The following is a 27,297-nucleotide window of genomic DNA, read 5'->3' as shown; positions in this document are numbered from 1 at the left end:
TTTCCCTGTCTTCTCATTAGGTAGCAATCCAGTTATCTGAAGACAATTTGTAAGTTACTTTCACATACACTGCCTTATTTAATCCTCACAAAGATACTGTAAGGTAATAGGAGCAGAAAAGCATTGCTCCAATTTTATGGAACAGAAAGTCTCCAGTAAGTTTACAAAATGTATAGCCTATAAATGCTGAAACCAGAACTGGAATAAAGATGGGAAATTTTTTAACTTGCAGCACCAGTCTCTCAGTGCTACCACAGGCTGCTTCATCAAAACAGGTAAACAATAAAGGACCAAATAATCTCCTTGTGAAAAATAGAAGAGCTAGATTTATTTTCTTCATTATATGCAAACAGTAAGGTTTGAATTTTAGCACTTTATAAGACATGTGGGAAAAAATTACAGAGAAATATTTTAGGTAAGTATTAACAATGTCTTCAATTTATATAATATACAACTCTGTAATCTTTCTTGATATTCTGGAAAAAGTAAGTGGCATTTTTATTAAAAGATCATATTTAGTCAGGTGTCAGTGGCTCACGCCTGTAATCCTAGCTACTCAGGAGGCTGAGATCTGAGGACTGCAGGTTGAAGCCAGAGAGAGAAGAAAATCTGTGAGACATCTCCAATTAACTACAATCAACAACAACAACAAAAAAGCCGGATGTAGAGCTGTGCTCAAGTGGTAGAGCACTAGCCTTGAACTAGTGATCAGGGATTCTCAAACCCTGAGTTCAAGCACCAGGACCAGCATTAAAAAAAATAAATCAGTCATTAGATAAATGTATGTAATGTATAGAAACAGTAATACAGAGTTTTGGAGAAACAAGAAGCAAAGCACACGAGTAGCAGAGTATGAATCGGTAAAAATTTTTTTTGGGGGGGGCATAGTCTGTAATTTGGCAGTGACTTAACTATGCATATGACCTTTCATAGGAAGTCATCTTCATAATGTATTCTAAGGGCCCAATTATGGATGTGCAGAAAGTGTGTTATTTATGGTGTTAACAAAATTTTAAAAAACATTGACTTATTACATCACAGTAAATGAAACAACAGTATTTAATTCCCAAAACTAACCTGGAAAAACACACATGATATAGTAAATGGAGAAACTAATTTGTAAATGATGTACATAATATAATCAATACCTTTCAAATATAAATGTATAAGCATGTAAATATAAGCATGTAATATGTGCTTATATTTTTCAAATATGTAAAACTGACAAAGTAATCATCCTACATTTCTACTGTGGAATCAGTATAAACATGTAGCACACACATATACGTACATACATGTACTTGCACATATTAGAGTGGTGGAAAACAAGGATAAAATTAAGTTCACCTATGTCAGAAAGCACTCTAGATATTATGCATGAACACGGAAACATTTAAAGAATAAAGAAGACAGAGCACACAAGATGAACTAATAGAGATAACAACAGTAACTTAATTAGGTAAAGTCTCTATAACAGAAAATAAACATAATTCAGCAGTGCATTACCATAACTACAACTTCTCACATCTAACAGCAAATGGAATCATCCAGACAGCTTTTGTAGACAAAGCGAATACAGACTCCTTGGAAATGGTAGAGATGTTTTAGAGAGTAAGACAGTTCAATCAAATGCTCAATGTCAACAGGAAATGTACTGGGTGAGAATTCTTACAGAAAACAGGACTTCCAGGTGGAAGCTACGCTTCATCTTCCTGAATATGTAGCTCCATTGTATAGGGCATTATGGAAATAGAAAAGAGTCCAGAAAAGGACAAAGTGCAAAACTGCAAATCTAAGGAGAGAATTGGGAGTTTCCAATCTTTTACCATCAGGAAAGAAAGATACTTCTCAAAATTTTCAGATCATAAATGTGACAGACAGGAAAAAACTGACAGACCACTAACTACTATGGCTAACATTTAAAGGTAGATCCAAGGAATTTATTTTTATTTTTAATTTTTAATCTTTTAAATTTTAACTCCATGAATTCTTCTATCTTTGGTTCATCTCATCCCATTCACAAGTTGCCTTGGGTAGGTTTTCTATCTTTTCATTAATTTATCAGTTTTTTTTAAATAAGCCTTATCAAGTACTTAGGAAATTTTAATAGGTTAATATTTGTTTATGTGGTACCAAGGAATGGAACCCAGGGCCTCATGCATGCCAGGCAAGCACTCTACCACTAAGTCACATTCCCAGCCCTCAACAGTGTTTTTAAAGCATTTTGTGAACTGTTGTCTGCTCTACTGCCTGGTTATTTTCTGTGAGAATTAAGCTTCCTTCACTGGTCATTTTCTTGTATTTCTGTGGTTTGGTCTGCCCATTTGGAAACTCTTGGTTTTAGTTTTTTGGGGACTCTGGTTCCTAATAGGTTGTTCTCTGCATTCTTGGTTTGATACTGTATTGTGATTTGCTTATGTGGGGTCATGAAGTGAGCCAGACCCAAAGAAACAGGTTGCATGGTTTCCTTCATTTGTAGTAACTAGAATGTGCCTATAAATTACAAGCAAGCACACCAGATGGTAATAGGAGAAAAAAAAAATACTGGGACATGATAAATTGCACAGGTCTCTAGGAATCCACCTCAGTGAGACCAAGGGAGGATATTCTGAGGACAGGATCAACAGCTATGTGCATATGAGCATATAATATTTGTTGAAGTGAACCCCAAGAAATGGAAACACGGATTTTTTTTCTCTTTGTTGCTGTTTTTGTTTTCTATTCCTTTTGTCTTATTTGTTTATCTGTATTTAGAAGGGTAAGGGGGCATAGAAATGCTAGGACAAAGGCTGAACAAATGCAGTGGTGGTACTTACTAGACACTGTGTTAAAAATGAACTATACAACTTGTGGGTAGGGATGAGAAAAATTGAGAGAAGGGGTAACATTGTTCAAAAAGAAATGTTCTCTTTATCTGACTATGTAACCATAAGCCCTTGTACATCATCTTTATAATAACAATAAATAACTTTTTAAAATAAAAGGTTAATGTAATGCCTAGAATGTATGAGACACAGGACCCCATGGCACTTAGGGAAAAATCCAAAACCCTGTCCAAGTGCCATGACCTTCAGTGTTCTTGGCTCCTGTCCACCTCTTAGATCTCTTTCCAAACCTCCTCTCCTTCTTGGTCCTCCAATGCACCTCAGAACTATCTGTTGTCTCTGCCCAGGATGGAATGTTCTAGAACTCTACCTGACCAGCTCCTTTCCAAATTAAGATCTCAACCTTGTGGAGGATACCCACAGCTACTTCCTCGTGGAATTAGCCAATATGGCGTTCTCATGTTCCTCATTCTGTTAAATACCACAGAAAGCCCTGATATTCACTTCTGCATTCACATATAGTGTTTTCTTCCTAATGAAAGGGGCAATTAAAAAGTTACATGATCACAGAGACTTTCATTCCAGGCTATTCAGGTCACTCTCTTACTATTAAGTTCCACTTCCCCTTGCAATTTTTCTTTAGTAACTCGGCTTATACCTGAACCACATTTCCAAGGTTTTTCTCAATAAATTCCATTAAATAAAGGTTACTGTGTGCAATCTTATGAATGAGTGCATTGCCATCCATACTTAACACATAAAAATACTGAGTACTTTTTTGAATTGATGAATACTTGCAAATAATAAAGGAAAATGGTAGACAAAAATGTCAGAAAAACTAAAGAATAGAGTTGAATGAGACAAAATTAAGGCATTATATTAGTCAGCTGCTAGTCAGTTTTATAAATACTATTGGTTTCTGTGAAAGGATATAACGACCAAAATGGTCTATGTATGTAATATTATAGGAAATTTATTTCTTCTAAGTTTCAGACTTCTAATTTAAGCACTATACTTTGATTCGTTTCCATTAATGTGAAATAAATTCTTCTAAAGTAAAATTTCAAGTATCAAAAAGAATTCTGTATGTACAAGAAATAGATATCAAAGAGAAAATAAGTAAAAAGCTATTTAAAAGGAATTTTATAGGTAATCTTAGAAACTGAAAAACACTCATGGAATAAAATTTGGTACTTAAGATTTGTGGGTGGTTCGTTTTGTTTCCCCCAGTACCAGGTTTTGAACTCGAGACCTCATGATGACTTGGCTTGCCTGCTGGACTGTTGCTATAACCACTGGACGCACACCACCGGCCCAAATCCTATCCTTCACTTAATAATCACTGTCTTTGTTGGCTTTTTTTAAAAATAATAACTTTGAGACACTTGTGCTTCAAAGATTTAGACTAATTCTTGTGGAATATGGCTGAAAGTCCTTAAAATCCTTTATTCTAACAATCTGGTGTAACAGTATTCAAGGAAATGCTATATTTTAGAAGATGATATAACATTCATTTCTCTTTGTTAGTCAAATCTGACTTCTCTATTTTCCCTCTCTCTATATAAATATGTAATAATGGCTCTAATACTGAATGTTGTAATACAAAATATTTTCTGTCTTAAGCTTGTATGAAAGACATCCTTAACTAAAATTTCCTATCTCTGCTTTATAAAACAAAGGTGGTTCTAGAATTTGTAATCAGAATCAAAATCTGGTGATGGAACACACAACTGTAAACAACCCAGATGAAAACAGAAGCTGATCATATAATTACAGTGGTCAGTAAACTACATTCTCTGTACTCAGCTGCCAACAACAAAACCATATGATTCATATGCCTATTCCTAGACAGCACACAGAGAAAGGGCATCGATGTCTCTCTTTTTCAATATATCCACTCTATCTCAAAGGGTTGGCAGCAAATGATGTAACAGAGAACTAGATGCAGAATGAAATTTGTCATTTTAACTATAGTTCATTTTAGGCTTTGTTAATTTCTACACTAGACTAACACCATCACTATGTCCAAAGAGGAATAAGATTCCAAAGAGGAATGAGATTTCAACTATGTTGCCTTTAAAATACTTGTTCAAAGTACATTACAGCTTGAATTTCATGGATTACAATTCACAGTAAGAAATATATTTTACATCTTAATCCAGTACACACACCACATATGTTCAATTTAAAACAAAGGTTCATGAAAGTTATCCTTCTACTACATGTAACAAATATGGTCAGTTAGGTGCCAGGGGTTCACACCTGTAATTCTACCTACACAGGAAGCTGACAAACCCAAGAGACAGGATCTTATCTCCAAATAACCGGCAAAAACCTAGAAGGCCTTACATTCAAGTACCTGAACAATAAACAGTACCTGAGCAATACTTCTTTTTAAATCATGACTACCTACCGCAAATGGATTTCATGACAGAGTAGCAGGACACAATCTATCTTGAGAAACACTGTATCTATGAGACAGGGCCTCTGCTCCTTCTTCAAAGTACATCTCATACTACTCTCCACAATATTCCTCCTACCACTCAGTATCTATTCCTTTCTTTCATGGTACTCTAAGTATAACAATCTCTTTCCTGCCTCAAGGCATTTGGTCTTGCTAATGCTGCCTGGCACAATTTTTCCTTATTTTTGTACTTTATATCACTCAGATCCCCAACACAAAAGCCCATACTGATCAGGGGCCTCCATGGATCACTCAATTTGAGTTAGTATTGAAAACTCAAACCAGGGCAGGGAAAGGGGAGGAAGAAGGTATAAAATGGATCAGGGGAGGGGTTCACTGCACTGGGCTGGTACCACTGCTGAGAAGTCTGATGGAAAACAGAAGGCAGGCCCAACCCAGCACATGCAGCTGCCTACCAGCACTTTTACCTCCCTGTGTCACTACAAAGGTGGGTGATTTCTAACTACTACAATTGTATTCCATTGATTTCAGATAGCTTTTCTGACCTCTTGGTTATAATGTGAGAACTCCATCCTCCAATCTCCTCCAGTATTTTGAACGCACTTTCACAATTTGCTATATTCTTTCTTGCATTTTATTCACTAGGTATTTTTTCACTAGGTATTTTTTTATTCATCCAATATGACCTAAGAAATAGCTATCAGCAAAATAACTGTTCCTCTCAGAGTTTAGCAGTCCAGTGGCAGAGTCATGTCTTATAATAGACAAGAGCAAAAAGAAATCAAGAATGAAGCACCTGGGGCTGGGAAGGTGGCTCAGTGGTAGAGTGCTTGCCTTGCATGCATGAGGCCCTGGGTTCGATTCCTCAGCACCACATAAGCAGAAAATAAAAAGCAGGAAGTGGTGCTGTGGCTCAAGTGGTAGAGCACTCGCCTTGAGCTGAAGAGCTGAGGGACAACGCCCAGGCCCAGACCAGACCCCCCCCCCAAAAAAAATGAAGCACCTCTTACTCTAAACTAGAAATAAAAAAAAAACGAAAGAATAAACATGTTGATTAATATGATGTAGGCTGGGACACTGGATTCTGTCATCTACTGAGGGTGGAGGGAGTGGTGTGAGGTTTGTCAATGAAGGTTTTTTGTACAGGTCTTAGAAGACAGGAACGGGCTCTGGTAACAAAAAGGACGGCTTACTAAGAAGTCATGAAAACAAGCAATGGTCAGCGGGGACCTCTGTTACTAACGGCAAGCACTTGGCCCTCCTCCAGTACATGCCTACGTGCTTCAAAGATGTGGTGACTCGGAGCTAACTAGCGGGCGGTCTTCTCCAGGAGTGGCCAATTACAAATACCATTGCCAGCCCTATTCCCCTTGGTTTCATTTCTACTGGCCTTGCACAGGCAAAGGAGCTCCAGAAGCTTCCGAGAGGCATTCTTGTTTAAAAAACAAAAACAAAAACTGAGCCAACACACATGTTCGTTAAGTGGCCCTTATAGACGTGCTGCGAGTCAGCTCTACCAGACAAAGAGCAGAAACCAACAGCTGGGGATCCGCTCTACCAGACAAAGAGCAGAAACCAACAGCTGGGGTCAGCACTACCAGCCAAAGAGCAGAAACCAACAGCTGGGGATCAGCTCTACCAGACAAAGAGCAGAAACCAACAGCTGGGGATCAGCTCTACCAGCCAAAGAGCAGAAACCAACAGCTGGGGATCAGCTCTACCAGACAAAGAGCAGAAACCAACAGCTGGGGATCAGCTCTACCAAAGAGCAGAAACCAACAGCTGGGGATCAGCTCTACCAGCCAAAGAGCAGAAACCAACAGCTGGGGTCAGCACTACCAAAGAGCAGAAACCAACAGCTGGGGATCAGCTCTACCAGACAAAGAGCAGAAACCAACAGCTGGGGTCAGCACTACCAGACAAAGAGCAGAAACCAACAGCTGGGGATCCGCTCTACCAGACAAGGAACGCCCCGCCGCAGGCCCGTCCCGCTCGCCCGCCCGCCCCGCCGTAGGCCCCGCCCGCCCCGCCCGCCCCGCTCACCCGCCCCGCTCACCCGCCCCGCTCGCCCCGCTCACCCGCCCCGCTCGCCCGCCCGTCCCGCCGTAGGCCCGGCCCGCCCCGCTCGCCCGCCCCGCTCGCCCGCCCCGCTCGCCCGCCCCGCTCACCCGCCCCGCTCGCCCGCCCGTCCCGCCGTAGGCCCGGCCCGCCCCGCCCGCCCGCCCCGCCCCGCCCGCCCGCCCCGCCCCGCCGTAGGCCCGGCCCGCTCGCCCGCCCCGCTCACCCGCCCCGCTCGCCCGCCCGTCCCGCCGTAGGCCCGGCCCGCCCCGCTCGCCCGCCCCGCTCACCCGCCCCGCTCGCCCGCCCGTCCCGCCGTAGGCCCGGCCCGCCCCGCTCGCCCGCCCCGCTCGCCCGCCCCGCTCGCCCGCCCCGCTCGCCCGCCCCGCTCGCCCGCCCCGCTCGCCCGCCCCGCCGTAGGCCCCGCCCGCCCCGCCCGCCCCGCTCGCCCCGCCCGCCCCGCCCCGCCCCGCCCGCCCCGCCCGCCCCGCCCGCCCCGCCCCGCCCCGCCGTAGGCCCGCCCCGCCCCGCCCGCCCGCCCGCCCCGCTCGCCCCGCCCGCCCCGCCGTAGGCCCGGCCCGCCCCGCCCGCCCCGCCCCGCCCCGCCGTAGGCCCGGCCCGCCCCGCCCGCCCCGCCCCGCCCGTCCGCCGTGGCGGCCCGCGCTCGGGCCCCGTCAGCTCAGCCCCCGCCTCTATTTCCCTCAGCGCACTCGGGAGGAACGCCGGGCGCCGCGAGCCCGGGCAGGGCGGCAACGTTAAAGGCAGAGGGACGGGCGCCTCCAAACGCCCAGCGCCCCACGCCTGGCACCCCGCGCAGCCGGGACGCGGAACCGCGCTCCTCCTCCCCCGGCACTCACCATAGCCTCAGGAGCTCAGCGCCGAGAAACCGGTAAGTCAGGCGGCCACGGGAAGACGCCACACCAACACCAGCATCCGGTTACTGTGGCAACGGAGCCCCGCCCACTGCCGGACGCCGGTGAGGCCGGCGAGGCCCCGCCCCTTCCTCTCTCGAGGTTGAGGGAACGGAAGTTCCGCCCCTTGACGACATCGCTCGGGGCAACCAGACGCCGTCTTCCCCCTTTGCAACATCACCACTTCCGTGTGCTTGACAGCTGACCCGGACGTTCAAGGATGATGTGCTTCCGCTCCCTGTAATGCGGCCCGTTTTCCCTAGGCGTCGGTTCCCGGGTCACGCACGGAGGGCTGGTCACACATTCCGTGGGCACCGGGCTCTCAACGCCACGCCGGACGCTGCTCCTCTCCTTCGGAAGGGAGTTCCGGAAACGAGCCCTGCACTACCGGAAGCGGTGAGGGTGGGGGCGCGGTGAGTTGTGGGGAGCGGGGAGGGGGGAGGCTCGGCCGGGCGGTGGGAGGGCGGCGGCGGCGGCCTCCCGGTGGGGAGGGCCAGGCCTCCCGAAGCCGCGCGGAGGAGCGCTGGCGTCGTCTCTAGAACCGGCTGGTGAGGCGCTGGAAGGCTGGCCGACGCCGGGCGGCGGGCGCGGGGTTCCGGGGCAGGGGGCTGCCGCGGGGAGGCGGCCTCCGACCGGAAGGAGGGACGGGCTCGCCCGCACGCCTGCCGCCTTCCACACCGGCGCCCGCCCGTCCCCGTCCTTGTACCCCGTCCCCGTACCCCCGTACCCCTGTCCGCGTACCCCTGTCCCCGTACCCTTGTCCCCCGCCCCCCGTCTCCCGCACCCCGTACCCCTGTCCCCCGTCTCCCGCACCCCGTACCCCTGTCCGCCGCCCCCCGTACCCGTCCCCCATACCCCTGTCCCCCGTCCCCCGCACCCCGTCCCCCTGTCCGCCGTCCCCCGTACCCCTGTCCCCCGACCCCCGTACCCCTGTCCCCGTACCCCTGTCCCCCGACCCCCGTACCCCTGTCCCCGTACCCCTGTCCCCCGACCCCCGTACCCCTGTCCCCCGACCCCCGTACCCCTGTCCCTCGTACCCCTGTCCCCCGACCCCGTATCCCTGTCACCCCTCCTGTATCCCTGTCCCCCGTACCCCGCCCCCCTGTCCCTCGTCCCGCTGTCTCCGCCCCCCCCCCCCCCCCCGCCCACGTCAGGAGACATTCCCTGCCCCTGGCCCTCTTGGCAGGGCATCCACCCAGCATTTTCTGTGCTTAGGAAGTTTTTCATTGTCATTGCCATGGTAGAAACCCCCCCCCCCCCGTGATGCACTCGGTGAAAGTAGTGAGACGGCATTTTCGGATAAACCAAACCTAATTTTTGAGACATTCAAAAGACCACACCACAGTTATACGGAGAGAATAGAGAGGAGAAAGCTGCCTCTCTAAACGTGTGGGGACTACAGACAAACAAGTTAGATAGATAGATGGCAGATAGATAGAATTAGTATATCTTTCAAAGTACAGTCACTCATTAAATGTATGTATATGGTATTGTTTTTCAGGGGGCGTCTTGGAAACAAAAATGGCTACTCGTAAAAGTTTAGAAACCAAAGGTAAGTTTTCTTATTTTGATAACAATAATTAGATGGGAACACTACAGATGGCAGAGCAACTATAACACAGTCACCCCAAGTGGATAACTTAAACAACATAGTTCTGAAGACTAGATGTCTAGCATCAAAATAAATGCTAGTGAGGCTTTGTTCTCTATGAAGGTTTTTAAGAAAAGTTCTCCGCCCCTCTCCTAGCTTCTGGTTTTCTGGCACTCATTGGTGCTTCTTACAGATGCAACACCCTGACCTCGGTATTTGTGTTATAAGGCATTCTCCTTAGGTGCCAGCCTTCCTCTTTTTTTTTTTTTTGTCAGTCTGGGGCTTAAACTTGGGCTTGGGCACTGTCACTCAGCTCTTCAGCTCAAGGCTAGCACTCTACCACTTGAGCCACAGTGCCACTTCCGGTTTTCTGGTGGTTTATTGGAGATAGGGAGTCTCATGGTCTTTCCTGCTCGGGCTGTCTTTGAACCGGGATCCTCAGATGTCAGCTGCCTGAGTAGCTAAGATTACAGGTGTGAGCCACCAGCGCCCAGCCCAGCCTTCCTCTTTTTATAAGGAGAGTGGCCATATTGTTCCTCCTCCCCCCAGGCTTTTATGTATGATTTTATCCTTAATTAGTTACATTTACAATGAAACTTTTCAAATAAAGTCACATTCTGAGACTAATTAACCAATAAGTAAAACAATCCAACTCTTAGCCCTATCATTCATAAACAAAAGTAACTTGTAATGCATGGCCTGAGAAAAAGCAGACTTAATACTTGACCTTGTCAGTTGTCAGCCTCAGGAGAGAGCACTATGATTTGGTATGGTGGCAGAACTTCCTCTCAAACATATGTGAAGTTCTTTCATTATGAAGACAGATGTGTGTTTGCTGCTAGGGCTGTTCTGAAAGGTATACAGAAGAGATCATAGAAATTAGAAAATTGAAATTGAACTCTTAGATGCAAGATGAAAAGTTAAGACAATTTAGTAAACGTAGATAAAATTGTAAATAATAAGAGCTGAGACGTTTAAATATTCATAATTAGATAAACTAATCTATTAATAGTTCTGAAGGATAGTAAAAAAAATAGATGAAAAAAGATTCTAGGAGCAAATAAAATCTGGATTAAAAGAGTAGTTACAACACAGGAAGTCTCAAAGCCTTTAGTATACTAATGTCTATTGAGAGGCTCCAAAGGGATTTAGTATATAGAATTACCAACACTTTTTGCCCATGGAACTCTATTTAGAGCCTATGGAAAGAAGAATATTCAATAAATGTTGAACCAACTCCTAAGTTCATTTTCTAATTTAATAATAATTTAGTTTAATAATGTTTACCTTAATAAAAATGTAAGTTTTCTAATTTAATAATAGCTACATTTTATTAGATGATATTAGTTTCATTTAAAAATTATCAAGTAACATCACTAATTATGTTATTATAACTGAATTTAATTACATTACAGCTAAATTTGTATGTGTTCTAAAAAGTATGCCAGTATATGACTGAATTAGGAATTGAATTTGTATAAACTAAATATAAAAATAATTTTGTTTTTCTCATTATTTAGGTCTACATTACAAAAATCTTAATAATCATTCCTATAGTTTGAATTTTACCAAAATATTTTTCTCTTCCATGTAAGTACATTGATAGTATGCTTGATTTTAAATCATGGTCCCCAAAGTACTATTTGTTCTTTATAGAAAATGCTTGCCCACCCACTATTCTAGGATGTTAGAATAGTGATCTTGTTATTCCTTATATTTCATCAGTTCTTGAAGAATAAGAATGTGCCACGATTTCTTGACAAAAGATCACAGCTGAAAGTAAAGATGAATGAATAATAGAAAGGTTATTTTGTTGGTTCCCTCAAAGAGTAGAGAAGAATAAGATCAAGGATTAATGTTTTGCTTTACTAAGGCATTGCTCATATTTACTGACCTGGTACCATTGATTTTTGTCTTCCCACTTGAGAGGAGGTAATTACTCATGAATGTGCCCTGGATTGTGCCCACAACATATGTAATAAAGGTTTCTATGTGTGTCATCGAGCAAAGTAGAATTATGAAAGTTATGATACCTCGTGAGAAACTATAGAGCCCTGGCTCATCTGCTTGTCTATGCGAGTTAGCTAGAATCATAGTTGTGACTGAGAGGGAGCTGTCCTATGATAGACAACATAGGTTTGATATTCAGCACTGCTTTAGTAAGTAGGACACTATAAGTATAGTTAAGAGTAATTGGGATTTAAAGAAGTTGGTTGAACTTCCTGAATTTTACAGTAAATTTTCTTTGTAAAGATAAATTCTGTTTGGAAAGAGATTTCTGTTAAATACTCTTAACTTTTTTTTATTTTAATGATAGATTTAAGGAGCAAAGATTTATTCTTGAATCTCCATTACTTAAAATTCCAACTCAATATTAGGACTTAACTGGAAATCCAGTTTGTTTAACTATGATCGAATTTTCATACCAGCTTCTTATTTGACCAACCTAAGTATACCCAAATGGCATGATTTTTGGTGGTGTATTTATTACTGTTTTTATTAATCTAGAGTTAAAAGTTGTTTTATCTATAAAACGATATTAATCTGTAGGTAAATAATTATAATGACACATGTCTTTTTAACAAACTAAAACTTACACTATATAACATTAAACAAACTTAAAACCAAATTGTAAGCCCATAAGAACAGTTCTTTAGTTTTAAAATAATGAAGAGAAAACTTGTCTTATGCACTACAGTTGTTTTGAGTGCTGGGATAACAAGTATTACTACCATGCCAAGCTGCAAGTCTATTAAGAACAATAACCCAAAGTTCATAGTAATCTACAATCACCAACGTGTCACTTAACATTAGTATAGTGGAAAACTATAGAGAGACTAACAACAGAAAAATAATTTAAAATAATGATACATCAACTTGAAGGAATATATATTTATAAAATTAAAATATGAAGCAAAATAAAAATACATTAAGCTTACAAAATTTACTATGATTACAGTATATAAAAACATTGAAAAAATTTGAAGTAATGAGAATATAGGTCAACTTTCATTAGAGCATTGTTATTATAAACTTTTATTTGATAAAATTAAAAAATGAAACTATTATAATAGGTGTCAGTGGCTCTTGCCTCTAATTCTAGTTATGTATGAGGCTAAGTTACAAGGATTGAGTTTCAAAGCCAGCCCAGGCAGGAAAGGCCATGTGATTCTTATCTCCAATAAACTAACTAAATGGTAGTAGAAGTAGAGCTGTGGCCCACGTAGTAAAGCACTAGCCTTGAGCAAAAGAAGCTCAGGAACAGTGTCAGGCCCTGAGTTCAAGCCCCAAGACTGATACAAAAACAAAAAACTAATAGAAACTAGAACACATCTGACTATGTGTGAAGATAATCTGTTCTCTTCTGTAGTTTTTATATTTGTAATAAAGAACAATTCTCTAAAAGTAGAAACCTACCAAATCCAATTCAAGAGGTTATTTTGCTAGATATTTCCTTGGCTGTAGAAGCCTTGCAAGTAACTTTGAAGGTTACTTGCCTAACATTGCTGTAAGCAAGCTTTCATTTCTATGGGGATTTTGCTAGAGAATTCCATTTCTAGAGCCACAATATATGACTCCTCTTTTAATATAGCTCTGTAAAACAAAAATTCTTAAGAAAGCTTTCTTTTTTGTAGGACTTTATGCTCTTTCCAAACTGAGTTAGTTCTCCTAATTTCATTGTTAAAATGAAACATGATCAATATTTAATCTAGGATATGCTATTTAGTGATAATTGAAACAAAGGATACTTTGGATTTATTAAGAATTCTCAAAAAATAGACTTTTAAGAGATTACATTACCTTTTACATAATTTAGTTGGATGGATAAACTTACTAAACACTAATCAGTAATTTATTATTGCCTTTAATGTTTCTGTAAAAAGAAAATTTCTGTTGAACTATATGCCACTTACTACATCTTAATGTATTGCTATCCTTCAATACATTTTACCTTTTTATTATCTCCTTTTCCCATCCCTTCTCCACTCTTCTCATTCTCTCTGCTTCTTTCCTCTTCCTCCTCTTCCCCCTCTCTCATGGACGGGTTGAAACCCAGGACCTTACTAATGTGCTCTACACTAAGCTATACCTCCAGCCCTATTTTATCTGTTAATATGTATATCCTGTCTTCAGAATTATATAGTAAACTTGAATGCAGTAGTCCATACTACCTCATCTAATACTTGAACTACATTACATTCGGCAGACACCCAGGACCAGGTATGCTTTCTATAGACCACTCAGTTCATCTTTATAGTAATCATTACTGACTTGTATGCTAATTCTTAACCCTTCCCCTTATTATCATTAATTTATTGTTCATGAATTTATTAACTATGAGGCACTTTACTGGCACTAAAGTAACTAAAATATAGTAAGTCCAAGTAATATATATAACAAGTAAATAAGATAATAAGTTAAATAAATATGGTGAAAATGAGATGTAAGAAAGTTTAATCTGACAACATAATGCACTGCCCCTTATGGAAGCAGGATTTAATTCCTTAGGTGTAAGAATAGGATTGAATTTTTGCCTAATAGTTTTTCAGTATAATACACATGTTCTCCTGTACCCCTTGAAAAGCATTCTTTACTGAGATACAGCAAAAATAGACTAATCTGTCTTGAGGTACATAGATGATTTCAAATATGTGTATATATAGTTATTTATTTTTGTATCTTGTATTTATTTTTATATTTTGTGTAACTACTATACTATGTGTCAGGCACTTAACTTGTTAAAGCCTTCTTATCACACAGTCCTGTGGCATGGTTGTTACTATCTGTTTTGTCTTATCAGGATATAGAAATTAGTCAAAGACTAAATTATTGACCTATGTCACATTAAAAAATAAATGTCAAAAACAAATTTCCAGGTTTGACTTTCTATCAAAAGAGAAGACATTTGCTTAAAGAAATTTTATGTCCATGAGACTTTACTCATCTTTTCTTAACATATATTTGTTTTAAAAATTACTTTTCACTCCGAGGTTTTTCCATTTTTTTCTAATTCTGAACACAGGTCAAACTGGTAGTTTTCTTAGTATTTGTTTGGTAAATAGCTGATGTTTGTTTGGCTTGCTTTCCCTTTGTTAGTCATCCCTACCTCAACCCCACTCCGAGGAGCAGGAGATGGAATGGAAACCGAAGAGTCACCTAAATCTATCGAAGTCACCTCTGCAGCCCAGTCCATAAAGCATGCAATCCTTCAGAGTCCACGGAAGAAAGCATTTCCCTCAGAGAGCCCAGGCGTTCTTCAGCTAGGCAAGATTCTCGCTGAAAAAGCAGTGGAAGTTGAAGCTGTAAGAATATTTGTTCCCAAAGCTGCTATAACTCATGATGTCCCCAACAAAAATGCGAAGGTTAAATCTCTCGGATATCATAAAAGAGAACTCAGTAATCAGCCAGAGGGTCTTACAGATCCCAGGAAAGAACTCTCAGAGGTAAAGAGTGTATTGGAAAAGCTCAGAAACTCTGAAAGGAGGTTGCTACAGGACAAAGAAGGACTTTCAAACCAGCTCCGAGTACAGACAGAGGTAAAAAAAAAATCAAGTATTTTTAATATATAGTACTCTTTACATCTGGGCCTTCAAATCCACATTTCTTCAGTGGAATGTCCTTTATCATAGATTGTCATTTTTGTAAAATACTTCCCTTAAATTTCTCACTCTTTGTCAGGGCTTGTGTGTGTATAGAATCTGTCTGTAGAGTTTGTTCTGGAAACTTAGGTTTTTATTAAACCTGGTTGAAGATGAAAGTATGAAGGGCTGGGAAGGTGGCTCAGTGGTAGAGTGCTTGCCTTGCATGCAAGAGGCCCTGGGTTCAATTCCTCAGCACCACATAAGCAGAAAAAGCCAGAAGTGGCACTGTGGCTCAAGTGGTAGAGTGCTAGCCTTGAGCTGAAGAGCTGAGGGACAGCGCCCAGGCCCAGAGCTCAGGCCCCATGACTGGCAAAAAAAAAAAAAAAAAAAAAGATGAAAGTATGAAGTACTTTGGACAAGACCACCTTTAAGCTATACAGTGGATTCCAGTTATAAACTGCCAAACCAAAGGTTGGTTGAGTTAGGCTTTGAAATGGAAAAGTAAGTTAGCTGTCCTTGTAAGGATCTATAACTTCCAGGTGCTTTTTCTTATATATGCATGACACTTGAAATAAAGAGAATAGTGGAATAAGAATGTTTTCATCATAAATGAAAATCAACTATGTATGTGGCACAAATTGTAGAACTCATGCATATTAAGCATGAGACCCTGAGTTCAAACTGACAGAAAGTAAAAAAAGATTGAAAATCTATAATGTTCAGTATATAGATTTAACTCTTTCATGTTAGTAAGATGAACTTATCTCTCCCTTTTTTATCTACTAGATTACACATATTTTTGCAAGATGGTAATCTTTGTAAATGGTAGCATTTTAAGTGACTCTTGTTCAAATGTTTTATTTGTACATAGTTTACAAATATTTTATTATTTATTGTTTATTATATTATCATCTATAATCATACCACCCAGAAAGGACGACTTAAGACTCATATTGAAAAAAAAGATTCATAATTGAATTCATTCTGTCTGATAACCCAAATCTTTAAGTTATTGTTTTCCCATCTCACAACATTCTTTTACAATTATTACAATTACATTCTTCAGTAGCTAGACCATACCAGTACTTGCTATTGAATATTGGATATTAATGTGCTTAAACATACCCTATATTATTTCCTCTTTTTAAATTCTTAAGCATGAAAGAGCTTTAATTTATAAATGTGGAGAGAACACCATGAAAAACATTCTCTGACTCCCTTTTAGTAAATTTATTGTTTTTTGTTTTCTGATGTTTTTCCTTCATGTGTTGACATAAACCAGGCAAATTTCATGATAATGATTTGTACTCTTAACACACTCAGTTTACAGCCACATTGTGTACGAATTGTGTTTGAATATATTATTCAACCTAAAATTTTAATACCAGTTCTTGCATACTTTCATGGAGGTCTAAAATACACAGACACATAGTTTGTCTTTAACTTTTTGTTTTGCTGGTACTGGAGTTTTACTCAGGGCATTGGGGTTTCTAACTTGCTTACTCAGCTGGTGCTCTGCCATTTAAGCCATGCCTCCAGCCCTCTTTCATTAATTTTGTTACATTAAAGTCAGGGCTATTCTTTGGGGCTTATAGTACTATGTTATTTTCTAGGTTAATCGTGAGTTAAAAAAGTTGCTGGTGGCTTCTGTCGGGGATGATCTTCAGTATCACTTTGAACGTCTAGCTCGTGAGAAGAATCAGCTTATTTTAGAAAATGAAGCTCTAGGTCGGAACACAGCTCAGCTTTCTGAACAGTTAGAACGTATGTCAATACAGTGTGATGTATGGCGAAGTAAATTCCTTGCAAGCAGGTATTTTCTCTTGAAAATAATATTTCATTTCCTAGTTTTTGTACTGTCTACTGGGCTTTTGGCCCATAAGACAAAAACCATAGATTGTAGTGTGAAAATTAGGCTATTAGAGTATTTCAAATATTTTTTAATACATAGCTCTCTCCTCTGTTGTCTATTGTCACAGTTTCCCTAAATGAAGAAGTGTTTTAAGGAACCTCCCTCATTCTAGAAATCACTCCCATTACAGTGCTTAAGACTAAAACAAAACTGTGAATTTAGACATCCGGTAAATATTAAAATCACAAAGGGGAAATTACATTAATTCCTTCATCTTCTACCTAGAGGACTCAAAAATCATTTCCACTCCTTAGAACAATGTTATTTATCCTCTGTGCTCTGTTCTTACAGTCTTTATCTATATAATAGAGCTTTCCAATCATTCCCTCTGTCATTGAATTGCACACTGGGTAATGCTACTCTCTGGCATGGGTAAAAACCACAGGCCTTTGTTGGAACACTGCTAGGTATTATGATTATTTGCTTAAGTACCTTTCAGCATTAAGTTATTGGGAGATTAGTTCTGGATGTTATCCATCTGTGCAACAAAAGACTTCACAATGCATTTAATAACTCTTGATTTAAATGGAATCACCTGGTGATTTCCATTCAGGCTAACTTAAGAACTACTAATTGGAATGATCAGCTTTTTAGAAGTATATTTCTTTGCATATTAATCTTATAGCACTTTGAGTAATTGGTTACTCTCTTAAAGACTACCATGTATCATTAGTTCTGCTAGTATAGTAAACTATTTGAGGAAGTAAACTTTTTAATCTAGAATGAGTTAATTCTTATTGAACAGTTTAGCCAAGTATATATGTGTATATGTGTAATGTATATTACATATACATGTAATTTTGTAGGTATAATTCAGATTATTACAATAGGCACCTTAACAGTCCTTATCAACACTGATAGTAAAGTTCTAAAGAATAAAAATTAAACTCATCCTTATATCTTAGTTCAACTTCTAATGTCAAAATTCTTTACATTTTAAGTTAGTAGTAACTCATCTGAGATTTAATTTCAGTTCTAAAGTTTTTACCTCAATAATGTTCTTGACATTTTGGCTTCAGTTCCATCCATAGATAACTGGCCAAATAAAATTTAGTGCATGAAATCAGTAGAAAATATGAAGAGACTTGGTTAAAACAGAGTAAGGTATCTCTGCTTATGCTAATGTGGAAAATTCACTCGTTAAAAAAATGTACAAAATTTTGTATTCAATAACCTCTTTCTGTAATAAATCATATGTCTATTTTTAACACATACGTTTATGTTGAAATACACCAAAAAATTGTAAGGAACTTGATATAACACATGAAAGAAGAACGAGCATGCTGGGAGGTTAAAAACATTTTTTTCAAATTAATGTACATTAATTATACAAAGAGATCTCATGGCAATATTTCTGTATAAATTCACCCCTTAATTACTCTTCTTATCAAGTCTTCCCCAAGTTTTCCTCTTACATAAGCATTTTTATATTTAAAAACAGATAATTATTCCTTTTGAAAAAAATTATCAGTAATATTGGGGTAAATTGAGAAGTCACTATAGAAAAACTAGATTCATGTTTCTCTTATCATCTTATAAATATTTTAGCTGAATCCTTTGAATACACTATACATGCATAAAATGTTTAAATATTTTATAGTGAAATGTAAAACTGCAGAGCAATTTGACTATTAAATCTTTAATTTCTGAAAGTGGCAGTCCCCAAGTATACTAACTTCCATATGCTATTCCATAAGTTATTGACAGAATTTATATGTAATATTTTAATCTTTATAGGGTAATGGCCGATGAGTTAACCAACTCCAGGGCTGTTTTGCAGCGTCAGAACCGTGATGCACAAAGTGCAATACAAGATCTCCTGAGTGAACGGGAACAGTTTCGTCAAGATATGATGGCTACCCAGAAGTAGGGCACTTTGCTTATATTCTGAACTCTCCCAGTTTCTCCTGCCATTTTTGTTATTGTGATGGGTGTTTTAGTCTACCTACAAATTTGATAATTTAGTGAACATATACTTGAAGTTTCACTTTAAAATAGTCTAAAAGGGAGGAGACCTAAAAAAAGAGAATGCTTCTTAAATTCATAACATGGGTGATAGAATTATTTATAATAGAAGACTCTCAGAACTTAAAATCAATTCTTTATATACTTCTAGTAGTTTTTAGTAGAGGCCAAAGAATGTATCTGTCTTTCCTATGGAGGATCTCTTTTTAACCTCTAACTTTCTACAGTGTTACAACTTGTTTTCATTTCTACATATTCCAGAACTGTCTTCTTCTAAAAACAGTCTGTCTTCCAGAAAAGCTCTTTGCACTTGCTTTTTTTTTTTTTTTTTTGGGGGGGGGGGTGGTGTGGGTCCGGTCGTGGGGCCTGAACTCTGGGCCTGGGCGCTGTCCCTCAGCTCTTCAGCTCAAGGCTAGCGCTCTACCACTTGAGCCACAGCGCCATTTCCAGCTTTTTTTTCTTTTTGCTTATGTGGTGCTGAGGAATCGAACCCAGGGCCTCATGCATGCAAGGCAAAGCGCTCTACCACTGAGCCACCTTCCCAGCCCATCTTTGCACTTTCATGTAATTGTGCTACCAGAAGAATTGACGGTCTAAGAGTAAATTGTATTGACTATTATATCGAAATAATGAAATTTTGAAGGTAGCTACAGGGCAATAAGTGCCAAGAATGAAAGGAAGTATATTCCACGAATTATATAAACATAATAGAAAACATAGAAATGTTAGTAATTGTGCTCATACATTCAGTAATTTAGATGAAATGGACAATAACTGGAAAGAAAAATTACCAAAGCTTACTCAAGAACAAATGTATAGCCTAAATGCCCCCAGCCTATTGAAACAATTAATTTATATTTTGAAAACCATTTAATGAAGGAGGTTCCAGATCTAGGCAGATTTTCTAGTGAATACCAGTAAAACTCTAAGGAAGAAATAAAATTTACACAAGTTCTTCTAGAGTGTACAGAAGAAAAGAACAATTTCCAACTTATTGTATGAAGCCAGCATGATTTTGATACCAAAACTAGAGACATTATTAGAAAACTACAATGCTACTTTATTTATAAACTATAGTTATAAACATAGGAGCAAAAAATCCTTAAGAAATGTTAAAATCAAATCCTACATTATCGAGCATTATGACTAATCAGGGTTAATTCAGGTATTGTAGGGTCATATGTAGAATACTTCCATGAATTGCAGATTGGCTTAGTATTTAAATATCAGTGAGTATAACTCACCAAAAAATAAAAACTATAGGTGCACATAAGCTTAACCTTAAAAAATACTGTATGTTGACTGATTTCCAGATAAACAATCTAGTAGTAGGATTAACAGGTGTTCTCTATAGTTTATATGATCAGACATCCTTGTTTATTGAACTGAAGAGAAGATATTAAATGATTTTAGAAACAAGTTGCTCAAAATTGTGTTTTTAATATTTTTGTTCTTTTACTAACATTCAGTGTTCACATGTGTTCTCTGCAGATTTTTAGAGGAACTCTTGGTCTCTTTACAATGGGGCAGAGAACAAACTTACTCCCCTAGCCCACAACCCCACAGCACAGCAGAACTAGCAGTAACAAATCATAAGTTGGCAAAAGCAGTAAATTCTCATCTTCTGGGAAATGTTGGCAATAACAGTCAAAAAAAGATTTTATCAACAGTTGAGTTCTGCAGTACTCCAGCTGAGAAAATGGCTGAAAAGGTAAGAGTATTTAATCTTTCATTACATGTTGAAATGATATTTTTCATGTTCTGTAGCATTTTATTCTCCCTTTACTGAAAGATGACATCTAAAAGTTTGACATTGAACGCTGAGTAATATGTTCTAAACCTGATTTTTATGGTAATACGCTAATTATTTTGGAGAAAATTATTTCCTCCTTTGAGCTTTAATTTTTTTTCTAATATTACTACTCTCAGGGGAAAAATAATGTTTTGAAAGAGGTCCTATTATTTTATCTGGCTAACCATTGATAATCCTCTTTGTATTTACATTTTGTTATAAAAACCAGTATAGAATTCTAATGTAGTAGTATTTAGTAAATTAAATAGATTACTTCCAATCTGAGAAGTTATATAAATTTGAGATCTTTCTATTTTTATGTAACTTTGTTAAGTGCTAAAGTACAAGCAAACTGAGTTACAGAAACAGCAAAGATGAGTGGTTTCTGGTAATTGCTTACAAATTTGGTAGGGAAAATAAAGTTTTTAAAGAAGTAAGGTAACTTACCCTTCTGCTCTTCCATCTCCTTTAATGCTTGTCCATTTTCTCATCTTCCATATTGTATAGACCGCCTGCCTAAAATCTGTCGACATTACCTTCAGGCTAAAGTCAAGAAGCTCATGCTAAGAATTTCCTTAGAATTGGTTTTGGGTTTTTTTAAAGACCCATAATATAATAACCTGACATAGAATATATGGAGACCTTCCTTTCTTATTTTCCCCACCAAATTTGTAAGCAGTTTAACATAAGCCTTTCATTTTTGCTTCACTGTTACCTAAAATAGAAACATAAAAATAGGAGGAGATACATACATACATACATACACATACATATATATACACGTATGTATGTGTCTATATGTATTGATTCCTTTGATTCCTTTCACACTTCCTTTCCAGTTGCATTGTCTTTGAAACATAACTTCTTCATGTAATAACTACTAGGGAAATATGAACATGAAAAACAAGAGCTGTGAGCCAGACATGTTATCTTTGTCCTTAATTGGAAAATTGTTTTCATCTCTTGTTCCTGTTTTGTCTCAATTAAGGGGACAGGGAGGGGCTGGGAAGGTGGCTCAGTGGTAGAGTCCTTGCCTTGCATGCATGAGGCCCTGGGTTTGATTCCTCAGCACCACATAAGCAGAAAAATCCAGAAGTAGCGCTGTGGCTCAAGTGGTAGAGCGCTAGCCTTGAGCTGAAGAGCTGAGGGACAGTGCCCAGGCCCAGAGTTCAGGCCCTATGACCAGCAAAAAATAAGGACAGGGAAAGTCAGAAGAGTTGGGAGAGCATAGTGTTGAACCCAAAACCTAAGAACGCGGTTGTTCCCATACAGTATTCCACGTCAATTAGAATGAGAGAGTCATACTACATACATGTAACATTACTTCTCATTTTCCTTAGGTTCTACATATATTGGACCCAGTTACCTGTGTAGAAAGCTCACCCGATAATCCATTTTCTGACTCTCCAAACACATTGCTTGCTACAAAGAAAAATATTGGACGATTTCATCCCTATACTAGATATGAAAATATAACCTTCAATTGCTGCAATCATTGCCAGGGAGAGCTTATTGCCCTTTGACATCCATTATGTTGGCGCTTGCTTCTTACCCAAGTCATTATTACTAGGAGCTGGGGTTCTTGTAATGCTAGAAGTAATGTATACCCACAAGATATTTCATGTGCTAAACTCCAGATTACCTTTTCTTAATAAATATCTCAGGGTAAGAAAAAAAAAAAGCATGTAGACATTTTTCAGGAATAGATCCCAGGCATTACACAATGTTTATGCTAAAAAAATTGTGAAAGATTTTATAACTTTGTTCTTAGGCCCTAAGTTATTCATCTCATCAAGTATTTTGTATGAACAGATTTCATTTTGGTGCATTTAAAGCAGGGATGGGCAAGCTATGTTAATCAATTGTGGCCACATTCATTCATTTACTATTGTAATTGAAAAGGCAACTAAGCTGTTTTTTGCACTACAGCAAAGCCCAGAACTGTACTTAATAGCAAAAGTTTTCTGATTTCTATTCTATAAAGTAATATCTGGGGAGAAGGAAGAGAGGTTGCATTCTCTTTATGATAATTTTGGGGCTACAAGAGAATTTTAAATATTAAGGTGAAGGGGCTAATCTTTCCAAACTAAATGCTATATATTAGGAAAATAGAAGTTACTTAGATCCAATGTAAGGTAATGAGAACTTCAACAGAATGCCTTTATTGCTGGTTTTGTTAACAAGGCATTCTGTATTTTGAATGTAGTTGATCTGACATAGAGAAAGGAAACATTCTTCCCTGTTGGCTCATTTTGGCAAATACAACACACAACAGTAGTATCTACCTTGATATATTTAATAGTGGGAAAGCCAGAATTTTTCTAGAATAAAAAACCTGAAAAGAAAAACACAATCCATCAGTTCATGTATTTTATGTTATTGTATAATGCTTTATAAAATACCGTTTTATTGGTCTTTAAAAAAGTTGACAAAGCTTTTATACTCAGTTATAAACAAATTGGTTGCAAAAGTGCCTGACAGAATTCAAGGGGCAAATTTAGTCAAGTAATAATATTTGAATGTCAATCAGTTTCTTTGACTCATCTGAACGATGTTTATAGTTTCAAGTGGCAATAAATTTCTCTATTTTTTTCATTCCAAAGACTTCAGTCTTTTATTTGCCTCTTACTACTTATACTTGGTTAGTTTCTTGAGCTCCTTGCATATTTTAGAAATTAGGCTTTGGGTATTAGTGGTAAAGGTCTCCCATTCTGTTGACTCTCTTTCTACTTTAGTTACTATGTCCTTTGATGTGCAGAAACTTTTTTAGGTTGTTGAATATCTCTCCTATCTGCTGTGCCCCTGGGACTCTTTTCAAAAAGTTTCTGTCTATGAGTGCTAGTGTTTCTCCTACTCTTATTGCAATAATTTCAGAAGTTTCAGGTCTGACATTGAGGTCTTTAATCAACTTTTAATTATTAGTGCATGGTGACAAACAGGGATCCACTTTTAGTTCTCTGCATATGAATGCTCAGTCTATTCCACTATATATCTTTGGCTCCCTTATCAAATATCAGATAACTGTAAGTATATGGTTTTAGTTCTGGGTCTTCTAGTCTGTTCCATTGATCCTTGAGTCTATTTTTGTGCCAGTTCCAAGCTGTTTTTGTTGTTAAAGCTCTGTAGTGAAGCTGGAGGTCTGGGATTGTGATACCACCAGCTTTTCTGTTGGTTTTTTGTTGTTTTTTTACCTAGACTTGTTTTGGCTATTCCAAGTCTTGTTCCATATGAATTTTTGGATTGTTTTCTCTATCTCAGTAAAGAACTTTACTGGGATTTTGATGGGGATTTCATTAAATTGGTAGATCATTTTTGGCAGTATGGCCATTTTTACAATATTAATTCTACCTGTCCATGAACATGTAAGATCTTTCCATTTCCTGATTTCAGTTTCTTCAAAGTTTTACAGTTTTTGCTATAGAGATCTTTTGTTTCTTTGGGTAGGTTTATTCCTAGATATTTTGAGAATATTGCAAATGGTATTATTTTCCTGATTTCTCTCTTTTTGCATGTTGTTGGCATACAGAAAGGCTGATTTATTTTAAGGGTTAATTTTGTACCCAGCTACTTTGACAAACTTACTGATAGGCTCTAGTGGCTTGGGGGTGGAGCCTTTTGGTGGACCTAGAACAAATCATGTTAAATGAAGTGTAAACCAAGCTCAGAGATACAAATGGCTCATGTTTTATCTCTTTTGTGGAGACTGGATCTAAAATAAACTGGGACATAAAAAATTATACAGGTATCCAGGCATTCACACACAGTGAGACCAAAGGACGACACTCTTAGGAAAGGGAAAAAAAAGCACAATACCTATGTGCATCTGATCATTTATTGAAATGAACTCCAGGAAATGGAAATGAGGTGTTTGTTTGTGGGTTTTTTTGCTGTTTTTGTTGTCTTTTTGGTTTTTTGTCTGTCTTTGGGAAATGAAGGAGCAAAGGGTAAACAAATGCAGCAGTGGTACTAACTGGACACTATACCAAAAATGAACTTGTGCGTGGACTGGGAGGGAAACTGGGAGAGAGGGAAGGGTGATGTCCAAAAGGAAATGTACTTTTTGCCCGACTTAAATAAATGTAGCTCTTCTGTTTAATAAATATTTTTTAAAAGTTATTTCTTGGAAAAGATCCACAAATCTGTTGCCAGATTGACTTCAGAATACAAAGTGGAGATATTACCCACATGTTACTGTATTTGGTAACCCGGATGAAATAGGGGGGGGAAAAGCCTAAAAGACACAAATTACCAAAACTGACTCAACAAGAAATAGACAATCTGAATAGATAGATAATAAAGAGATTGTAACTAAAAGTTTACCAAACACTGAAGTGTGGAGTATGTTCGTCAATCTAACGAATTTACCATTTGGGAACAGGATGTTGATATGGAGAGGGATAATGTGAAAGAAGTATATGAGAACTCCATACTTTTATCTAATTTTTTTGTATGCCAAAAATGGGCTATAAAAAAGCTATTAAGTTTATGTCTATTTTTCAAAAAAGTAGAACGAAAGATTTTCACTGGTGATTCTATTCAACATTTAATGAACAGTTCCAGCCTTTTATTTCTTCACAAAACATTGATGAGGAAGGAACAGGTAATAATACTAACCCATGCTATGAGGCCAGTATAGCCTAATACCAAAAATAAAGACCACAGAAAATATTATTTCAAGCCAGGTATGGTGGCAAATGCCTTTAATCCCAACTATCCAGAGGAGACAGGAGGATTGTAAATTGGGGGCCAGCCCAAAGTTAAGGAGACACTGTCTCAAAAACAAAATAGAAACAAAAAAGCTGGAGGAATAACAAGTGGTAGAGCACCTGCCTAGTTTGCATGATACCCTAGGCTCAACCCAGTAATTCTTCCCCACCAATATTATGGACTAATACCATTGACAGATGAAAAAGTACTCCCACAAATTACAAGTAAACGAAATGTAACAGCATGCTAAAGAGATTATACACCATGATCAGGTAGAATTTATCAGGAATTCAAGAGTGATGAACATAAAATTAACATACCACATTAACAGGATAACAGGAAAAAAAAAGCCATGACCATCTCAATTATCTCAGCTGTCATAGAAAGTACATATGGTAAAACTTTAAATATTGAGAAAGATGGGCATAATCCAGGTGTGGTAATGCCAGGGACCAGGTATTCTCACCACTCCTGGTGGGATGGCTACTTTCACAATTACTATTAGATATTACAGGACCTTGGGCCGTAAAAGAAAGCATGTCCTATAATCTGGAAAGCAAGTAGTAGTATTACCTATACTATCTTCAAACATGACATTATCCTCTACATGAAAGGTTCCAAATCATACACTAAAGAAAATCTGCTAGCATTAATAAATTCAGAAAAATCCTTAAGTTGAGTGCACAGAACCATTTGTATTTCTATATAACTCAAAATAACCAATTCCATTTACAGTAGTTCAAACATGGCAATGACTTCTACATTGAAAACTACAAAGCCATTGCTACACTAAAAATACATCCTATGTTCATAGACCGGAAGACAATACTAAGAAGTACTACCCAGAACAATTACAGGTTAACCACCTTTTTTTTATTTTACAAAAATGGAAAAGCTGATCATAAACCTTATATGAATTGTAACACCTCTGAGTATAACTGAAACAAAGGTGAAAAAAAAGTTGGATTTATAACTTAAATTTCAAACTAGAAAGCTATCATTAAAATGTGCTAATGGAATAAGATTGGGCATGTTAATTGAGGTATAGAATTGAAGGTTAAAAAATAAACACATCTGGGGCTGGGATGTAGCTCAGTGGCAAAGCGCTTGCCTAGCAAGTGCAACATCCTGGGTTTGATCCCCAGTACCAAAAAAGAAAAGACAAAAAAAATACAGTTAAAAAAAAAAACCCAAACAAAAAAATAAACACATCTGGGCTGGGAAGGTGGCTCAGTGGTAGAGCACTTGCCTTGAATGCCTGAGGCCCTGGGTTTGATTCCTCAGCACCACATAAGCAAAAAAAAAAAAAAAAAAAAGCCGGAAGTGGTGCTATGGCTCAGCCTTGAGCTGAAGAGCTGAGGGACAGAGCCCAGGCCCAGAGTTCAGGCCCCACGACCAGACCCAAAAAATGAATAAATAAAATAAATAAACACATCTGTGATCAGCTGGTTTTCAACAAGAGTGGAACTTATTCAATGAGAAAAGAATCTCTTCAAAAAATGGTGCTGGAACAATTGGATATGCATATG

General features: G+C 38.9%; 2 protein-coding genes across 8 annotated transcripts in view; one reads left to right on the top strand and one right to left on the bottom strand.

The window, feature by feature from the left end:
* LOC138819687 (nucleoside diphosphate kinase homolog 7) overlaps window positions 1-11,734 on the bottom strand; it is a 101,364-nt gene extending 89,630 nt beyond the window's left edge. The window contains exons 1-2 of one of the 3 annotated variants that reach the window (XM_070011188.1): window positions 11,705-11,734; window positions 10,538-10,659 (exon numbers count right to left, since the gene is read on the bottom strand). Coding sequence is in view for 2 of the 3 variants with exons in the window: in XM_070011190.1 (XP_069867291.1) it covers window positions 8,166-8,168 (3 nt within the window). In the remaining variant the exon portion in view is untranslated. Of the gene's footprint in view, window positions 1-8,165; window positions 8,306-10,537; window positions 10,660-11,704 lie in introns of those variants that run through there. The other 2 variants (XM_070011190.1, XM_070011186.1) reach the window with 2 other exon arrangements.
* On the top strand, window positions 7,990-23,663 carry LOC138819685 (golgin-45). 5 transcript variants are annotated; one of them, XM_070011182.1, is made up of 8 exons: window positions 7,990-8,197; window positions 8,483-8,615; window positions 9,721-9,771; window positions 14,908-15,347; window positions 17,006-17,205; window positions 19,042-19,170; window positions 20,761-20,980; window positions 22,402-23,663. In XM_070011182.1, the coding sequence occupies exons 3-8, from the start codon at window positions 9,741-9,743 to the stop codon at window positions 22,582-22,584; spliced, it is 1,203 nt and encodes a 400-aa protein (XP_069867283.1). In that variant the 5' UTR covers window positions 7,990-8,197; window positions 8,483-8,615; window positions 9,721-9,740; the 3' UTR covers window positions 22,585-23,663. The 5 variants fall into 5 exon arrangements, with proteins under 5 accessions (XP_069867283.1, XP_069867282.1, XP_069867284.1 ...); XM_070011181.1 differs by lacking the exon at window positions 7,990-8,197 and having other exon boundaries at window positions 8,421-8,615; XM_070011183.1 differs by lacking the exon at window positions 7,990-8,197 and having other exon boundaries at window positions 8,421-8,632.
* Window positions 23,664-27,297: the final 3,634 nt, after the last annotated feature.

The sequence above is a fragment of the Dipodomys merriami genome, unplaced genomic scaffold, assembly GCF_024711535.1.
Source record: "Dipodomys merriami isolate MVZ:Mamm:240054 unplaced genomic scaffold, mDipMer1.0.p SCAF_81, whole genome shotgun sequence".
NCBI classification, from domain to species: domain Eukaryota; kingdom Metazoa; phylum Chordata; class Mammalia; order Rodentia; family Heteromyidae; genus Dipodomys; species Dipodomys merriami.
The sequence above is the reverse complement of the archived record's forward strand: the minus strand, read 5'-3'. Positions and strand labels throughout refer to the sequence as shown.